Consider the following 19,728-nt stretch of genomic DNA (forward strand, 5'->3'; position numbering starts at 1 on the left):
CACTGGTGTGTTTTCAGAGTACCTTAATGAGTCTGCTTGACCTGTGTTGATTTGCATTCATAATGAGAGCTAGGACTCTTTCTTCCTTTTTTTTTTTTTTTTTTTGCGGTATGCGGGCCTCTCACTGTTGTGGCCTCTCCCGTTGCGGAGCACAGGCTCCGGACGCGCAGGCTCAGCGGCCATGGCTCACGGGCCCAGCCGTTCCGCGGCATGTGAGATCTTCCCCTCCGCGGCATGTGGGACCTTCCCGGACCGGGGCGCGAACCTGTGTCGCCTGCATCGGCAGGCGGACTCTCAACCACTGCGCCACCAGGGAAGCCCTAGGACTCTTTCTTTACATGGCTTAGATGATACTATGCTTCGTGTCCTTATGAAGCTTTCATGAGCAGAGCTGTCTGTATTCTAGGAAGTTGAAGAGAAAGAGATATGGTAAAGTCTTGGGTGTGGAAATTATTAGCATTTTAGCACTTTCCTGAAGCGAGGACCTTCTGTGCAGTCCCCTGGAATTGTCTTCTTTCCCCAACCTAAGAATTTAGAATTTGGAAGAGTCCCTGGAAAAGGTTGACTTACTCAAGTTGTACAGCAGATAACCTGAATTTTTAATGGCCCCTGGCAGCACCACTGGGAGAGAATGTTCGTAACAACAAAATGCTGATGGGTGATGTTTTGCACAGTGCTTGGCACCGGCATGATGTCTTTCATCAGTAGGCACTTTTCCACCTTCTTTTCAACAGGCATATTTGTGGGGACCAGACAAGCAAAGTCTCCGTCTATTGCTTGGGCTTCAGGACAGTGTGTTCCTGCGATGATATCTCTGAGCAGTGGTAATGTGGAGGATATTAAAAAATAATGAGGATTTTGTAGGGGAAGGGAGCACCAGCCCCTGAGGAGGCTGCAGGAGTTTCCTAGAGCCCAATTCCTAATCAGATTGGGATCACAAATATGGTTCAATCCTACTGCATAGTTTACTATACTTATGGGAATAGCCTTTAAGCTTATTGTGGAGAGAACACTTATCCACACCAAATATTTTAAAATTGTTAAAATTTAGTAGGATCAACATTAATTTATAGAAATACCCACACTGAATTTTCTAGGTAATAACAACAATGAAATGTCATAGTCTATGTTGTGCTTAGGCCTATCAAAGAGGAAGGGGACCACATGTCTCCCTGTTTTTACATTTTCTTGGAACTTTGAGTCTAGTTGGGTGGGTAGTACAGAGGCACAAGGAAGTCTTAATATTTAAAGCTAAAGAAATAATTCAATAAGCATTTGTGGATCACTAACTAAGCGGTGTGCAGTGTTCTGGAAGTTCAAACATGAATAAGCCATGGTCCCCAACTGCCTGGAGCTTTTAGATTTGCAAAGAAGATAAACATAAATGACTGTAATGCAACGTGAACCTAGAAAGTTCTTTGGCAACAAAGACAAAGGAAAACTTTTGTCAAGAAGGATCAAGAAAAGTTTAAGCCAGAAGGCTTAATTGCGATGGAGTGAGTTTTCCTTCGGGGCTTTCACTAGGTGAAAATGGAGAGAAAGGGTGTTTTACAGAGAGGAAGCAGCGTGTGCAGAAACATAAAGATGTGGGAGTTGACGGGATGTTTGAATCTGTACTGGTGCGACACAGGGAAAGTATAAAGAAGTATCTGGAAAAGTAAGCAGAGGGCAGATTTTGAAGAGCCATGAGTATCGTGAAAAGAATTTAGGCTTCTCTGCTGCATGAAATAACTGTTCTCGATATGGGTAATGAAGGGATATTTCCCTTATAGGGATATATCAGAATTAGCAAGGGGCTTTTTCAAATAACACATGTTCCTTTGGCGATTCTGGAATGACCCAAGTTGAAAGTCACTGCCAGAAAAATTCTACCAATATCTTAGTGCCATACTGTCTCAGCTGTGTTTGGAGCAGAATAAAGATTAAGAACAGTTACTGTTGGTTTCAACTCAGGCTACCCATCGGAATCCCTTGGGGAGCTTTAAGGATACCAGTGCAAGGGCACCACCATCTCAGACCAGCTGAATGATTATCTTTTGAGATGGTCCTGCCCGTCAGTATTTTCTACAAAGCTCTGTAGGTGTTTCTGATGGGGAACAGGCTGAGAACCACTACATTAAACAGATAAAGACAGTGTCGATCAAGGAAAAGGGTGATTGGAACAGAGTTGGTTTAATTGCGATTGCTCGCTTAAAGACTGTGAATTTGCATATTGCTTGGCAGGAGATAGATATAGATTAACAGACTATTGCAGGTGGGAAGAGGATGTGATTAAAAATGAAAGCAATGAAGCAATCGAGTTAAAAGTAAAGGGAGATAGGTAAAATTTGGATGAAGTCTGGAGGTAAAACTTGGGGCAGGCTGGAAAGATGTCAAAATTTTAGACCTGTCTCCTTTCAAATGATATGTTGGGGTGAATGCAGAAAAACAGATTTTTAGCAGGGAGGTTTGGGGAGAGGGAAACTCATAATGTTTCATACGTCCTAAAGAACGTTTATCTAAAAACGGTCAGAAGGTTTGTAAATTGTTTTGTATACCGTGTACAAGCACCACGTTCAATGTGAAAGTAAAGGAGACTGAAAAGAAAGTCAATAGGGTTTAAAAGCATTATGTTCCCTTGATTCAGCCTTAAGTTTAATTTCGGCTGTGAGGGTCTGGGCTTGACATTTCATAAAGATTTCCAGGGTCCTGCCTGGGAGTACGTGATTATTCAACAGTTCTACTCTCTGTGTTTGATTCATCAAGTCGTTAACAGTCCTTCTAGTTATGGCTCTAGACAAAGGAGGGAAAACAATATATGATTTCCATGTGCAGAGTAGAAGTGGCACTTAACAGGAAGTGGAGTGTAAAATCGTGTTAAAAAATAACTTTCCTGAAGGCTTGATTCATGATAGGTGCAGATTTGACATGCCTGTTTGTAATAGAGCCAGGAACAATTTGAAATAACTGACAGGATATGTGTTACTGAACGCAAGTTAGTGTGTCCGACACACAGTGGTGCCAGACAAGTTTGGAGCAGAGAAAGGTTTATTGCAGGGCCACGCAAGGAGATGGGTGGCTCGTGCCCCCAAAGCCCCAAACTCTCCAAAGGGTTTCAGCAAAGCACTTTTAAAGGCAAGATGAGGGAGGGGCATGATTAGTTGTTGCAAACTCCTTGGTGTCGGAATCCTTTGTTCTTGTAGCTGTCCATGTAGGTCAGGTCATGGTGTTCCTGTAAACCTCCAACAGACAAATGCCCTTCTCTGTTCTGCAACTTTGACCTCCACATGAATGGACTCTTAAAGGTTAGAGCCCTGAGAATAGGCTATCCTGTATATTTCAGGCTATAGGCCACATTCTTTTATAAAAGGTGCAGAGCCAGCACGACTAAGCGTGGGCGACAAAGCACAAAGGTGAAAGCAAAAGGAATAGATCTAATATGAAGTCAGATTTGTGCTTCCCTATTACATATGGACAGATAAAGAATGAATGAGGGGGGCTTCCCTGGTGGTGCAGTGGTTGAAAGTCCGCCTGCCGATGCAGGGGACACGGGTTCGTGCCCCGGTCCGGGAAGATCCCACATGACATGGAGCTGCTGGGCCCGTGAGCCATGGCCGCTGAGCCTGCGTGTCCGGAGCTTGTGCTCCGCAACGGGAGAGGCCATAACAGTGAGAGGCAAAAGAATGAATGAGGGGCTTATTACATGAATCACTTTGAATTACTGTGTCATGCTGAGCTTCTGGACCTGAAATTGGAATGGTCAAAAGGAGTTGTGTAGCAGGAAAGGGCAAAGGTACGTGGTTTTTTTATATGGGCCATTTAAATTTTAACGGTTAGAAGAGTTTCTTACTGTAGTCTCAGCATATTGGTATGGAGTACATGGACATTCCATAGTTCTTAGTTGGTAATTCTTCATATTAATAAATACAGTTTGTGAGGAAGCCATTCATGAAATCTGTGTTTGGTAATCTGTCCCCTTACCTTGGGTGTTTGCAGCAGACGGGAGAGTCGTTGAGAGACGACAAGATTTGCAGAGACCCACATGCATGAAAGAGTGTGGTCCCGGGAGAGAGAGAAGTTATGTAGGACTGGAATCCAGGACATATTTGGAGAAGAAGCAGGAGCCAGAAGTGGAAAAAATCGGCAGAAAACAGAAGAGTTTTCAGAGTGGCCATGCTAAAAAATGTTACCATTAGCTTATAAGTAATGGCCAATTATTGGAGGGATTTTAAGGAATAAAGATCTGCATTTATTTTTTTAAAAAAATCATCATGGAACCAATGTGGCTAAACTGGAATCAGGAAAATTAGTGAGGTGGCTTGTGCCACTGTCCAGGTAGAGAAGGACCCAGTGAAGAGTTGAGGCAGTGGGGGTAGACAGAAAGGAATGAATCAGAGAAATTAATGAAACTCATTGATAAGTTATACGTTGGGAATGAGAGAGAGCAAGGAATCCAGCATGATATCCAGGTTTCTGGATGTGACGGGTTGGGAGGATGGTGATGCTGTTAATTGCAAAGAAGAACTTCAGAGGAGGAGGCAGTTGAGGTTTGACAATGATGAGTTCATTTTCAGACGTGTGGAGTCTGAGGTGGCTGATTAAGAATATTCAGGTAGAACAGTTCCAGAGGATAGTTGGAATTATTATGGTTTTAAGATACCCATTTGGAAGTTGCAGTATATAGTCAATGAGTGTAGTTTACCTCATGAGTACACAAGATGACCGAGAGAGATTGTGTAGTGTGAGAAGGATGAAATGTCAAGGGACGTACCTGGAGAACAACATTTGAGGGATGACTGGAGGAAAAGGAGTTCACAGATTGACTGAAGAGAGCCAAGAAATAGGAAGAAAATTGCGGTGGGTGGAGGGAGAGTATCGAAGTTCAGGGAAGCAGAGAGAATTCCAAGGCAAGGCGGCGGTCAAGTTTAACAGTGAAGCTGAGAGGGCAGAAATCACTGAAGAGTGCTGAGCCAGACGTAACACTCAAATCGTAGAGTTTTAAGAAGATGGTGGGGGCAGAAACCAATTGTCATCGGTTAAAAGAAGCATGGATAAGAAAATAGATGCAGCCAGAGTTGTGTGTTTTCTTAAAAAAACAAAACAAGACAAAACTCTGTTGTGAAGAAAAAGAGGTAGTGTGAGAAAGAAAGGGCGACAGCTAGCAGGGATTAAAAAGGGATTTTGATATCTTTATTTTTGCTTTAGATGGATAGAGCATGGTGCTGGGGAACGTGCTGAGAGCCGAAAGCAAGTGATGTGTCAGGCAGCAAAGACACAAAATAATAATGGCAGCAAACTTCTATAGCACCTCCTGTGTTCCCAACACTCCTCTGTATGTAGTTTTACGTGCATTAACTCGTCTACTTCGCATAACTGCCTTGCAGGGTAGGTGCTGTTATTACCGCCATTTTCCTTATAAGAAAACCGAGGTATAGAGAGGTTAAGTAACCTAACCAATCTGTGCTCTACCCACCACACTAAGCAAATGAATTACAGAGCCACCAGAATGGTAGATATAGATGTATACATCAGATTCAGCAGATGCAGAAGGTCATTGGTTGAGAGGTGGAGGGCAGGAGAGGTGGGGTGCTTTGTGTAGATACAGTCCAGTTGTGTGATAAAAGGAAAGTTCTTCTGTGGAACATGTCTTTGCAACATTTTCATAATATTAAGAAGTTGAAGATTAAGTGAAATTATTGGCTCATCAACATTACCTGACTGCTAACCTGCTTGGAAGAAGGTTAGTCGGGAAGAGCATTCAAGATTTAGTTTGCTGTGGCAGAACTAAACTAGTTGCTAAAATGAAATTTAAATATGCGTGATCATTCAGGCTGGGAATCAGGGCTGGAATGTGGCTGGAGGTGGGCAGGGGAGGCAGAGGGAGATGGAGATGGGTAGGGCATCCAAACAGAGGTCATCTTGATCTAAGAGTTGAATGAAGCTTGAAAGTACTTTCAGCCATTTGATAGTAGAACTCGTGAAAGATTGGGCCAACTTTTGTATTTGTAGTACGTTGTTCATCCTGACTGTGTAAGCTTTTCCTAGTTTTATGCCTGTCACTCCACAAAGGTGACATTGTTTGGAAATTTGGAAGAATGTTTAGAAATCTGTTAGTCTCTTACTCTAATATTATCCTTAGCAACAGTAACTAGCAGTAATATTTATTCAGAACTAGTGTTCCAGGCATAATGCCTGCCGCTTTACAGGAACTATTTCATTTTACCTTTATAAAAACCCTAGAGATGGTCTACTACTTTCCTCATTATACACTTGAGGAAACTCAGGCTTGAAGACACAGAGTTCCCTGCCCAAGGACATAGAGCTAGCAAGTGGCTAAACCAGGATGTGAACCAGGTGGTTTGAATCCAGAGCTCAGGTGCTGCTTATCCTTCTGTGTTGCAGAGAAATAGATGGTACCCTGAACTTGCCAATTTTTTCAGAGTTGGATCGCGGCTGCTGTGTTCACATATGAGAAGTTCAGCTCTAGAAAAACCTGTCTCTAGTTCTTCTGACCACAGTTATTTGGGGGTTGGTTTATGAAGCAAAAGGTGAAACTAGTAAAAATACAGTTAAAAGTTATCTTAATGAAGATGGAGAATTTTCTTGTGTCATGACCTTGACTGACTTAGGCAACTGAAAATATTTCTTTACCTTTTTAATGTAAAACGGATACCCGTTGGTGTTCTAGATATTTGTGGGCTGAAATTACAGTGAAGAAAGTCTTATTGGCCATAGGGAAGACTCTTGGGACAAAGACGGAATATAACCATTGCAGTTTTTTTTTAAAATAAATTTATTTATGGCTGCATTGGGTCTTCAGTTGCTGCACGCAGGCTTTCTTTAGTTGCAGTGAGAGGGGGCTAATCTTCGTTGTGGTGCGTGGGCTTCTCATTGCAGTGGCTTCTCTTGTCGTGGAGCACGGGCTGCAGGCGCGCAGGCTTCAGTAGTTGTGTCACACGGGTTCAGTAGTTGTGGTTCGCAGGCTCTAGAGCGCAGGCTCAGTAGTTGTGGCGCACGGGCTTAGTTGCTCTGCGGCATGTGAGATCTTCCGAGACCAGGTCTCGAACCCACGTCCCCTGCATTGGCAGGCAGATTCTTAACCACTGCGCCACCAGGGAAGTCCTGTTGCAATGTGTTTTATCCATCCATCTCATTGGTAGTGGGTACTTGCCATTTTAGCTGCTGGGATACAGAAATAAAGGCAGATACTGTCCCTGATTTCTTCTTGTGGAGTTTGTAGTCTGATGGGGAAGGCAGAAATTAAATAAATTCACCAAAAATGTTTAATTACTGCTAAATTGGATTTTGGAAAAACTCAAACATAAAATTGTAAATTTGACTGCCTCCCAGTTAACTGTAGTAGGCTGAATGGCTTTGAATGCTGGGAAATGGACTAGTTAATAGCCAAGAATACGCCAGTTTGTGCTGATAAGTGAAAAACTATAGACTCAAGGTATTGACATAACTGAGAAGATGAGCGTTAAAAAGGCTGGCTTCATATAAACTATAGTTGAAAATATAGAGTATGTGGAAGAGAAAAAAGCAAACCTTAATAAGCTCATTTTCTGTGCATTTATTACTAAATTATGAATGATTATAAAACAGACTCAAATACTGATCGTGGGCAGCTTTGATATGGAAACTTTAAAAAAAATGCACACGCATCACAGCTTCTTCTTGAATCTTTTCTTTCTGCTGTGTTGGCCTGGAAACCCCGGAGGTGAGACATTCTACGGAAAACTGTGAGAACTGCAGCTCCTAGCCAAAAGTATCTCCAAACCTTTTTTTTTGTTGTTCTTTTTCCAAAACCAAAAGTAATAACAGATATATCCAGGCATGTTCAAATCTTTATTAAAAGTTTTGTTTTGCATTTGATATTAAAACCAATGAAAATTCTTAGACGACAGTTTTACTTTTACCCTTAATCCATGGTTATTGTTCCCTGTGAGCTCAGATGGGATGAAATTATGCTTTTACTCCAACTGTTTAAGTCCTTGGAAAATTCACAAGGTGGAATTTACACCCTGTTGGATTCTCAGAAGAACGTCTCTGTCTTTCCCTGTGTTTAGGCGGCCTTGTGCCATGGTGGTGTGTGGATGCTATTGGAATATTTTATTTCTGATCATTGTTTTTGATAAGTTTTTTGCTTTCTTCCCCACTGATATCTCTACAGGCTCAGTTCGAACTTCAAGCCTTTCACATCCGGGGTGAGCATGCGATGATAACAGCGAGACTAGAAGAAACCATTGAAAATCTCAAAGACGAGATAGAACACCGATGGCGAGGAGGGTGTGAAGAGATGAGGGATGTGTGTGTCTCCACCGACGATGACTGCCCTCCAAAGACTTTCAGAAATGTGTGCATCCAGACAGACAGAGAGACTTTCCTCAAACCCTGCGAAGGTGAAGACAGGACAACCAGAAGTAACCAAATAATACCCAAAAAGCTGAATATCTCCTCTTTAAGCCAACTCTCTCCCCCAAATGACAGCAGAGACACCAGTGTACCACTTCAATCTGCGGAAAGCATCTCATCGAGTCAGCAGAAGGCAACGCCTCCCGCTCCTCCTCCCCCTCCCGCACCACCCCTACTGGCAGCCATCCCTCCCCCTCCTCCCCTCCCACCCGCACTTGGACCTTTGCCCCTGGCACCTCCGCCACCACCTGTGAATACTGGACCTCCCCCACCTCCGCCACCTCCTCTGCCTCCAAGTGCTGGACCTCCCCCCCCTCCCCCACCCCCCCCACTTCCTCACTCCACCGCTCCGCCCAACAGTGGGGGGCCTCCTTCTGCTCCGCCACCCCCAGGACCTGTGCCTCCACCTCCCCCTGCACTCTTCTTCGGAGTCAACCCTTCTGCTAGCCAGTGTCCTCGGAAGCCAGCCGTCGAACCCAGTTGTCCCATGAAGCCTTTGTACTGGACTAGGATACAAATAAGTGATAAGAGGTAAGCTCAACTCCCCTGGCCCATTCTCAGCTTGTGAATTTGCAGGATTTTGGACAAGTGATGTTGTATTCCTGTTGGTTCAGCATCTTTGTAGTGTGGCGCTCGTTCTCAGATGTGGTAGTGAATGCTTTGGATAAACAAGGCTGGAACGTTTGGAGGAGAATGTCTCCACTAGGTCTTCCCTGTGTTCTGTATGGATCGATGCTGGAAGAAACGACGTGTTCTGTGTCAGACGCTTCTCGAAGGTATATATTCCATTTCCCAGACTAGAGAAGAGCCCAGGGCTCTCCAACATCTCTGCAGTTAGTGAGTAATCACAAAGACATTGAACCTGATTCTACACTTCAGGTTCACTGAAGAGTTTTACATTATCTGTCTTGTCTTTAGATGGTATCATCAACCCTATAATGTGTATATTCAACAGGTAGGTGTAATTTTTCAATTTTTATTAAAAGAACTGGACATAGTTGAATCATTAGCTCTTTAGGTCAGAGAGGAGTCTTAACATATCAACTCTCTCTGCTTGAACTCTGTTACCCCTCGCTACTGAGTGCCCGCACATCTTTATACCTCGTTGCCCTGCAGAGAAAGTGCCAGTGGGTAGGTAGCTAAAAAGCATCTTCCATTTGCATAGGTTGTTAAAGTGGGTCTGTAAGGCAGCAAGAGATGGTTGCTTGGAAATTTCCATTCAAACAGATCTGATCAGATTTCTTCTGCCTCATTTTGGAAAGCATCAAAAGGACGAGAAAGACGTTGAGTGGCTTCTTGACTACTCTCTAGGTACGAAGTTCATTGTTTGCAAAGAACAGCAAATACAGAACAGATTTTTACATTTAAATTTTTGAACTTAATTCCCCAAATCAAGATGTGGTGGTGAATTTTTCTATTTCTATAACATTTCACTTGGGGAAGGCAGTATACTGAACAAAACAAACTGCAATTCACAGTGAGGAAGCAACTAGAAATCACTCTAGGAGGGGTGGGGCACACCTTGACACTAAGCATATGGTGAACGAAGTTGATTGTATACTTCATATTTGGTCTCTTTCCTCTCACCAAAAATTAAGGGCGAATTTATTTATTTGATAAATTTATTTATTTATTATATTTAAATATAATACTCTATATTTACGTTTCCCAAATGAGTGGTTAAAAAACCATTTCAGATGGTCCTGAAATAGCTCCTTCCATTAACTAGACTACTAGTATTCCCATTCAAGACTCAGATGACATTTCCTAAGAATTAATTTCTCCGGATATTTATTTGCAGCCGTGTTCCCTTATTAGCGTTCTCAAATTAATGCGCAGCCATTCCAGGGTGATGAAGCCCACCTGTCAGCCCTGGCAGCATGTGTTCTGAGGGCACACGGAGCTGTTCCACACCTGGGTCTCACTAGCCTGCCTCAGCTTCATTCCCATAAGACTTCATGGGCAAACAATAACCTAGACCATACCAGTGGTGTAACAGTAACCACTGGGAGATGTGGGCCCTTCATCCACCGTTTAAGACAACAAAGACAAGCTGGAGATAATCATTGTAGTTTTCTCTCCATACATAGTTGGCCATTATGAGGAAGAGGACAATAGAATGCTCAAGCTCTTATTAGTTTCGCCGTAAACGTAGGGCTTCAGTTTTGCGATGGGTTGAATTGCCTCCCCGCAAATTGATTTGCCGGTGCCCTAATCCCCAGTATCTCAGACTGTGACCTTATTTGGAAATAGGGCTATTGCAGTTGTGATTAGTTAGGTTGAGATGACCTCAGACTGGAGTAGGGCGGGCCTCTAATCCAAAATGACTGGTGTTCTTATAAAAAGGGGAAACGTGGACACTGCCAGGGGCGGAGGGAGGACGGCATGTGGAGTTTGGAGTCCTGCCACCACCAGGGATTGCGTTTTGAGCAAAATGAAAAGTAGATGAATGTTCCAACTTTCCTGACCTGGGACCTCAGGAGAGCCCTGCTTGGTGAACATGTCAGCCTTGAGCCTGAGTTCCAGGCACAGGGGTTTAGTCTCTCTTATTATGGGTCCGTCAAAATGTTTTGTACCTCAGAGCATGAATACGTCTTTTAAAACTGACATGGTCTGAAGACCCTGTGTACTATTCATTATGGACAAAAGTAAAATTATCTGGGATGTGTTCTTTGACAGGAGATGATATTTTGTACAGCCAGAGGGGTAAGCACTTCGTGTAATGAGCACATAATCGATTTTGGTCTTGGTCTTCTGGGGAACTAAGAATAAAATATGAATTTTCTCTAGTATACACACACTGCCTCTCATCCACTTGGATTGCTTTTCACTACTAACATGGTTTTTAACTTTTGCCATTCTGCTTTCTTTGATGTCTGTTTTCTGGTTTCTAGAATAGGGAAAAGCCATTTAGTTTAAAAAAATTAAAAAGGAAGAAAGAAATCCTCATCTGTCTACCTTTTCGGCTTCCTAATAAGTATCTTCCTGTTGAGAAATTATCTTCTCCTCCACCCCCTGCGCGCTCCTCCCTGCTCACTCCCGCATCTGTCCCCTCCCACTTCTTCCCCCTCCTCCTCCTCCTCCTGCCTTCCTCTTCCTCTTCTTTGGAGCTCAAACTGTGTGTTCAGTGGTCAGAAAAGAGCTGGCCATGATGGCATACGGTCCATTGTGAGCAAGTCCTTGTTACTGCCCCACCAGCCCAGTTGCCCCCAACCTGCTGAGAGGTGGTATTCCAAAATTCTGTTACTCATTTTTGGAAATGCCTTTTCCCATAGAAACAGTGTTGTAGATGGTGATGAGGTGTTCAACCTGACTTCCAAAGCCTATTTACTTCAGAATATAAGTGGGTTATAGCACTAGTCATACTGACCTGAGCTCAGAGTCCTTGGAGGGGGAGCCAAGCGGTAGAGGTGCAGGAGATGGGGGGATGGGTCTGAATAATCTACTTTGTGGGTCACATCACCTCCCTCTAGGCATCCTCTCCTCTGCTTCCCAGAACCTTCCTGAGGCCCAGACCAGCAGCTCTGAGGCTGCATGCTCCAGAATTTCCTGGCTCTCTTCTCCCACCAAGATCCCCTTTCCCAAGTGCAACTGAGAAAAGCATTTAACATTAAAGGTGTTCGTGTTTCGAATTGAAGTTAAGGGCGGCGGGGGGGAGGGAGGGGGCGGTGCTGAGGAAGGAGCACATAGATGGATGTACCTCGCCGGAAATGTTCTAGCCCTTGGATGATGATTTCACAGGTATTCATTATACTGTTATACATTATAACTTACATATGTCACATATATGTTCTTAAATGCCTCAAATATTATATTAGAAAAATTATAATTAAAAAAAAAAAGTGGAGAGAAGCAAATGTTCAGTTTTGTTATGGGCCAGAACCCAAATGTCATATTTCACAGCAAAGGCAGACACATAGCAAAATGTGAACACTCAGATCTGAAAAGCCAGTGTTGCCAACCGCTTCAAATATGAAAAATTGTCAAAGCGGCGGGCAGGTGGGGATGGTGGTGTGATGAATTGGGCAATTGGGATTGACATGTATACACTGATGTGTATAAAATGGATGACTAATAAGGACCTGCTGTATAAAAAAATAAATAGAATAAAATTCAAAAATTAAAAAAAAAAGAAAAATTGTCTTTTAGTATCAAAAACTTTGTGTGGACCACCCCATGTAGTAATAGTTCTTTTAGTTTTCATTGGGAAAATGCATATCGAAACAAAGTACTTGTAGATATTATGGATCATAACATACACACATGTTTGATCTGTATGTTTGACGTGTAGGTGAGACTTTTTATTAAATGTCTACGAGCATTAAAAGTGTTTAAAACAAGACGAGAAAGTAAGTTAAGAAAGTAGACGTTTGGGAGAAAATGTGTTCTCACTGAAAGGAGCCTGGATAGTAAACCATCTAAGGCAACTCTCAGAGGCAGTTGTTCTGAACCTGATTTCCCATATCTTCTTCCCTTTCTTTGTTTCAAAACTAGGGTATCCCTGTTTTTAGAGAGAGAAAAAAACCAGTCAAACAAACAAAACACAGTCTCCCCATGGCTGCTTTTGCTGAAATCTCTGCAGGGGCTGGTGCAGTAGGGGTTTTGCTTTGTTTTTATTGTTAATCCTGTTGTTGGGTGGTGTATTATAAAATCAAGTATTTCTAAATGAGCACAGCCTGTTCACATATATGGGTCTTAAGCTGAGTTAACCTGAGCTAAACCTGAGAACCATATTTAAAACGAATAGAAAAAAATTCAAAGGAGGGCACATCTTCACCCAAGCACTCCATCCATTTTCATTCTATTTAAGAATTATCCTATGAATTTCTCAGAATTGGTTATTGTTTCAATCTTTATACGATGCCCATTTCTACCCGTCATGGAAATGACACAAAGTGAGGGAGGGGCAGTTTCCATGCCTCAACAATCTGACTCGCAGGAGTTCTGATCCCACCGCGTTTCTTTGGTTCTCTCTCTTTGGTTATATCTAAGGACCATTCTGTTTCGGAAATGTGTGTTTGCTTTAATACTTAGTATATTTTGACTTAAAAAATCTGTTATCGTAAAAAGTTTCTCTTCAAGCGTTATTAGAGTTTTTTAAGGAGTTAAAAAAATGAATTAAGGATTTCACTGTATTCTCTTCTCTTTTGTTTCTTAAGTTTAACTTGCCATTTTCTCTTTTAAGCCAAAATTCTACACCAACCTTGTGGGATTCCTTAGAAGAACCTGATATTCGGGATACTAGCGAATTTGAGTATTTATTCTCCAAAGACACACCTCAGCAGAAGAAGAAACCTCTGTCAGAGTCCTATGAGAAAAAAAACAAGATCAAAAAGGTACTGAGTGACTACAGTAATCTTTGTAATTATATATATATATATATATATATATATATATATATATATATGTATATATTTGTCATACATGGGAATTTATTATGTGCTGCTGGTTTGCTTTCCCTCTGTTTTCAAAAAATGTTTTGAAAGGTTTTGAGTCACAGATGACAGAAAGGAGCCAATAGTTTGAGAAATCCGTGCTTGCTATTTTGGTCATGCCGTCTGAATTTTCAAACTGTTTTCTTCATCTGGACTTTTTTCAGCCACTAATTCTATTGAAAAAATGCACAAAAGTTAGTGAAAAGTAGTCTGTAGGCTATATGGAAAATGTCTTCTTCACTTATTTGTAACTTCATTCATTGAACAAATATTTATTGGGAGTCTGTGCTACATCTTGTTTTAGGCCCATGCTATCCAGTCGGGTAGCCCTTAGCCACATGTGACTATTTGTGATAAAATTAAAAATTCAGTTCTTCAGTGGCACCAGCCACCTTTCAGTTTTATTCTTCTGGCTAGTGGCTACAATATAGCACAGATATAAAACATTTCCATCGTTACAAAAAGTTCTCGTGGGTAGCACTGTCTGAGCACCTGGGGCATGTTGGTGAAGAAAAGCAAACAAACGAGAAAACAGATCCTCGCCCTCTGGAGCTTCTGTTAACAATAAACGTCAGAAACAAAAAATCGAATCACGTGGTAGAGCAGAGTAAGGAGGATCAACTCTTTCGGGGTTAGGGAGGGATGGGGGCTACGGGTTTGAATGGAGTGTTCAAGGTAGTCCTCCTTGAGAAGGTGACCTCTGAGCAGACTTGAGGGCTAGAAATCTGAGGCCACCAGCCAGCCATCAGAGGACAAGGTCAGGATTCACAAGCAATCAGACAGATGTGGAGGTGAGTCGCCACGGTCGCCATGCACCGGCTGCGTGCCCCAAGTCAAAGTTCCTTCAGTCTGCCTTGGTCCCCTCAGTGTCACGTGAGATGACATCTATCCATATTGCTCTGAGTAATGATCAAATGACATCGTATGTATATACGGGCTACCGTAGTGCCTGGTACCCAGTCAAACCTCAGCAAGTAATTGCTGCTCTCATTTTGCTACTGTTGCCGCCGCCGCTGCTGTTTCTCTGCATTAGTGTTGTGATAATAGCATAGACGGTATTAGGGAAAAACAGTTGGCCCTTGAACAACATGGGTTCGAACCGCACGGGTCCACTTATATGCAGATATTTTTCAATAGTAAACACTACAGTACGAAACAGCCCGTGATTGATTGAATCGCGGATGCTGAGGAACCGCGGGTACAGAAGCTGACTCTAAGCTATATGCACGTTAACCCCTAGCTGTTCAAGGGTCAACTGTATAGTACTTGGTTCTGCTGTTGATTTGCGATGTGATTCTGGGCTGGTCATCTCACTTCTCCAGGCCATATTTTCTCTTCTCTATAAAACCAGATTAACAATATCTGAGTTTACCTGACCTAGCAGGATGCTGTGAAATTCAAATCGAAGAGGGTTTGAAGAAGTGTTTTGAAAGGTGTGTAGTACTGAATGATAGTTTCATCAACTCTTCTTAAATTATATAGTGAGGTTCATCCATTGGTTCATATCTCAAGTAACATGATTGTGAAATGAGCTGTGCCTTGTGGGGGGGAAATGGCAAAAGTCCGGATGCAGTTTTCTGTTAATCAAATCAGGTGTGCCCACTGACTTAAATTATACATGAAAATCATGGTCAAGGTTTTTCACAAGTTCATTGGAATTGTGTTTCCCTGATTGAAAAATGTGATCCCAATAATGATTAAATATCAGAGCAAATCTTTTAAGAGGGTGTATCGCATGAAACAATTGAGTTACGGCAAGAAGTAAACTGATAGACTATAGAATATATTGATGTGCAGTTAGATTCCTATGAGATGGAAATAAGGGCGTTTTGCTGGCCAGCTGGCTTTTTAAATGCCATCTATAGGAACAGAAGACTAATTGTTTCTATACAAAAGGCAAAAGCAGAATCTCTGTATTCCAAAAGTGGCCTCATTTTGCCTCTTCCAGGAAGCCTTCTCTGACCATCAAGGAAATCCTCTGAATGTTTTCTTACCCAATATCATATTAAACTTACTTTCGTTCTCTTTTTCTTTTTTCTTTTTCTTTTGCTATTACTCCTTGTGTTTCTCTCTCTGGATGCTTGGTTACATGTTATTTACTCATAAAGCTAATTATTTCTGTTTTGGTGAATGAGCATTTTTAAAACATTGAAGTATTTGTTTTTAAAACATCAAAGCATTTGGTAGTTTATTCTTATTTCTTATCTCATAATTATTTGCCTCTTCAACAAAGGATTTTCACTAAGGCGGTTAGTACTTGATGTGTTTGTTTCTCCGTCTGAGGGGGAAAATATCCTTTATTCAAACTCTTTAATCTTTCTGAACAGTGAGGTTGCTGTTACCCCAAAGACTCTGTGCACACGTGTAGTCTCTATTTTTTTTTCTTTAAGGGGAGCAGTCTTGAGGGTGCTTGGAGTTTGCAGTGAGCTTGTGTCCTACCTTAGAGCTGAGATTCTAAGTTGTAAAGAAAAAAAAAACGAATTGAGCCGATGCCAGTAAACTCTGAACCTGCCTCCTAGGCGCCGTCCTTCTGTGCCCATGGCCAGATTTCCAATATCGAGATGGATCCCTTGGTCTCTTCTGAAAGTCAGATGTTTATTTTCTGTTCTCTGAGAATGAAGACGAAAGTGAATTTTAGTGATTGTGAGCAACTGAGGAGTGTCAGCCCTGGAGGCCAGCTTTGTTAGCCTAACCACAGAATGGTTCCCATACAAGGTGACCAGGAGACACCTGCCAGATAGATCTTTTTATGGTGACGGAAGTAGAGTATATGTCAGAGATTTAAAAATCCAGCATTCTGAATCTTGGCCGCAGGGACTCTGCCAGCATTGAGACAGACGTGAGCATCTCTTAAGTGGAGCTGGTCTGCATCCCTCTGCACATCCCACATTCCTAGTCAGAACTGTCGGAATTGTTACCGTTCTGCTGAACTCAGATACGAGTTTCTAGTTTCATCTTCTATAACAGCATTTAAAGTTCCCATCACTGACACTGATTTAAAGCAAACAGATACATACCTTCTTAAACTGGGCTGGGATCCTGTTTTCTAGTACGATACAGTCTAAGAATTAGAAGGAACCTTCCTGATCATCTAATTCAGTGCCCTCGTGGCACATGAGAAACGAGACCTAGAAAGATGAAGATGACTTCTAGGGTTTGTACGCTTTTAGCTAGGAAGACATTGATAATGACGGACGCTTGAGAGGATGTAGAAACGCCTCAGCATGTGTCTTCCCTTCCCCTGAATTTAAACAGTAATTGGCTTCACTTAATGTTGGTAACAGCTTTTACTGGGATGATCGATTTTAACATTTATAATGAGAGTAGCCATTCTTAGAATCATCAACAAAATCCAGCTACACTCGTGCAAATCCAAAATACGTCCTACATTGTGAAGTTATCCAAAGTCGTCTTCAGGTTCTTCCAGTAGGAATCCAAATCTTTGAATAAAAAGATACTATGTATAACTCCAACTACGAAATAATATGAAACAATATGTAGATTTGGAGCTGTTTTCCTTTGACCCCCATCAATCATTTTAAATATTAGCTATACGTTAAATACTGACTATGACAGATTGGTATTGCCTACTCAGGCCTGTGCCGTCTTCATTTGTGGCATGAGACCACTCTGCCACCACAGACATAACATTCACCAAATTGAGGACCAGAACTCAAAACATCAGCTCTTGCCTGTACCAGCAACACTTAGTACTGTCTCCTATTTTTTTTGCTCTCTGATAACCTTCAGGGCAAGTTGTTTAACTTTTCCACACAGATTCTTTCTCTACCAAATAGGGAGTAACAACCCTTTACAGGGTCATTACAAGGATAAAATGAAATCATGATTGTGAAAGTACTTGAAGTATTCTCTAGAACTATGTATTAATCTCTTAGTTTATGAACAAACATGAAAGCTTTGCAAAGAAATTCTTGACCACCGCTTATTCCCACGAGCTTGTTGAGGGTCTTCAAACATGCGTGTGTCCCTGTCTGAAACTATTTGCAAATGGTCATCTCTAGACCATTCCTGTTTTTCAGCTCCTTTAACAGAGTATACAGACACCTAGTAGTTCATCTTACATTGGTTTATATAGTCTTTTTGCACTGTAACATAAGAGTTTTCACTGTCAATATGCCCATATTTCTACTATCTCTAAGTTACATTTGTTCTGGGGAAAGGTAGATCCGCGCGTTGACAAGGAGCCAGAAATCTGCCTTCGTCAGACAGAATGTGTCTGAGATTCTTTGTCCTGGTGCCTGTCAGAGAAGTAGCTACTCCAGTGAACTCTCCAATTGCTTTCTAAACTTGCCTGACAACGTTCAGAAAATCAGCATGACCTGCCAATATTATTCCTCTCTTGAAATTATGAATAATGTCCGTGCTTGTTCCCTCCTCTGTAAGATACATAAAATTACTCCACTCCCTTGGCCTTTTTTAATAGATATTTCTTAAGAATTAATGACATAATGGCTATTCCCTGAGCACTTGGTGGGAGTGGGGGTAGGGAGGGGTGCCGATGGTCCTGCAGACACTGGTCTATTGAAACTTCCTGGAGCCAAAAGCTTTCAGTTGTAATTGGGTCACTTTGGCCAGGATCGTAGCTGTAACTCTCAAATCCCAGACTTGGTGTCTCAGTTTACTGGGGAGGGGAGATGAGTGGAAGGAGAACATAAATTTATAGGGTTTTCATAATCTGTTGCCTTCCACGTTTATATAATTTCAGCTTTTGTGTACAAAGATAATTTCTCTGGGCCGCCCCGGTAAGGTATGTGCATTATTTTTTTCCCCCCCCCCAGGAATGGGAATGCATTTGCCAAGCCCTTTCTATTACTCATGTGTTTGAAAAATGAGCAGTGAGGTTAGGGGTTATCATCTATGGCAGTGAGTGAAATCACTTGCCCGTGTGTTGTTTGCACCAATACATGACCTTGAGGTCATTGGTGCTATGTCCAGATTCCTTGAGTGATATCTGGAATGATCTGGGCTTTCCTGTTCTTTGGTTTTAAAGGCCCCTGACTGGCCAAATCTACTGAAAGCAAACGGGAGCTTCTACTCCATGACAAGCACCAACCTACAAAAATTCTGCCTTGTAAATTTTATGTGGAAATAAGGCAGCCCAAAAAGTTAAGTTGTACTTTTACTTTATTTACTTATTTTTTTAAAAAAAAAGGTCATTAGAACTTGTCAAGTATGGATATCAATGATTCTTTCAGAATGTTGAATCTGAATATTATTCTTGGAGTTAGACTATGTTTCTCTCTTTGGCTGTTGAACAGTAACTCAATCTGCTCTTGTACCTCAAGCCAGCTGCAGGATCACACGGTGCTCAGTTCCTACCCACACCACAAGAGGACACCTTCGAATGCTCAGCTCTGCAGAGCTAAATTAGCCTCTGTCCTAGAGCCGGAGCAATGGAGCCTACAAGAGTGTAACTACCCCTCGCGTATCCTCTTTCGTCTTGTAAAATCTCTTTATTGTGGACCGTGGGGCCAAATTTCACAGCAAATTATCCACTCAAAGTATTGGGAGCCAAAGGAATATTAGAAAGGCTTGTAGGTATTAGTAGAATAGAAATCATTAGCAGGCATAGTTCCAGTGCTTAGAATGAATGACTGCAATATAAAAATTTATGAAGTATTAGACTTAGCCCCTTTGGGACTGATTCTGGAATCACCTCCCCACTATACACACACACACACACACACACACACACACACACACACACACACACACACACACACACACCCGAGGTTTTTTTTAAATTGTCCATGTCTAAAGGGAGGGAAGATGTATTTGAATATAGATTTGGGGTTCTCTAATAGGAAAATAAAGAGGTTTGATTAGATATTACAAGATATCCTATGAGATGACAATTCTAAATATTTGGGGGTTTTTT

At 41.9% G+C, this 19,728-nt stretch overlaps 1 protein-coding gene across 2 annotated transcripts in view; it reads left to right on the forward strand.

Moving 5' to 3' along the window:
• The window catches only part of FMN1 (formin 1), a 396,758-nt gene that overhangs the window by 180,542 nt on the left and 196,488 nt on the right, over positions 1-19,728 (forward strand). For both annotated transcript variants that reach the window (XM_065872037.1, XM_065872038.1), the window contains 2 exons: positions 8,153-8,925; positions 13,580-13,730. In XM_065872037.1, coding sequence (XP_065728109.1) covers positions 8,153-8,925; positions 13,580-13,730 — 924 coding nt within the window. The remainder of the gene's footprint in view (positions 1-8,152; positions 8,926-13,579; positions 13,731-19,728) is intronic.

The sequence above is a fragment of the Phocoena phocoena genome, chromosome 2 (assembly GCF_963924675.1).
Source record: "Phocoena phocoena chromosome 2, mPhoPho1.1, whole genome shotgun sequence".
Taxonomy (NCBI): domain Eukaryota; kingdom Metazoa; phylum Chordata; class Mammalia; order Artiodactyla; family Phocoenidae; genus Phocoena; species Phocoena phocoena.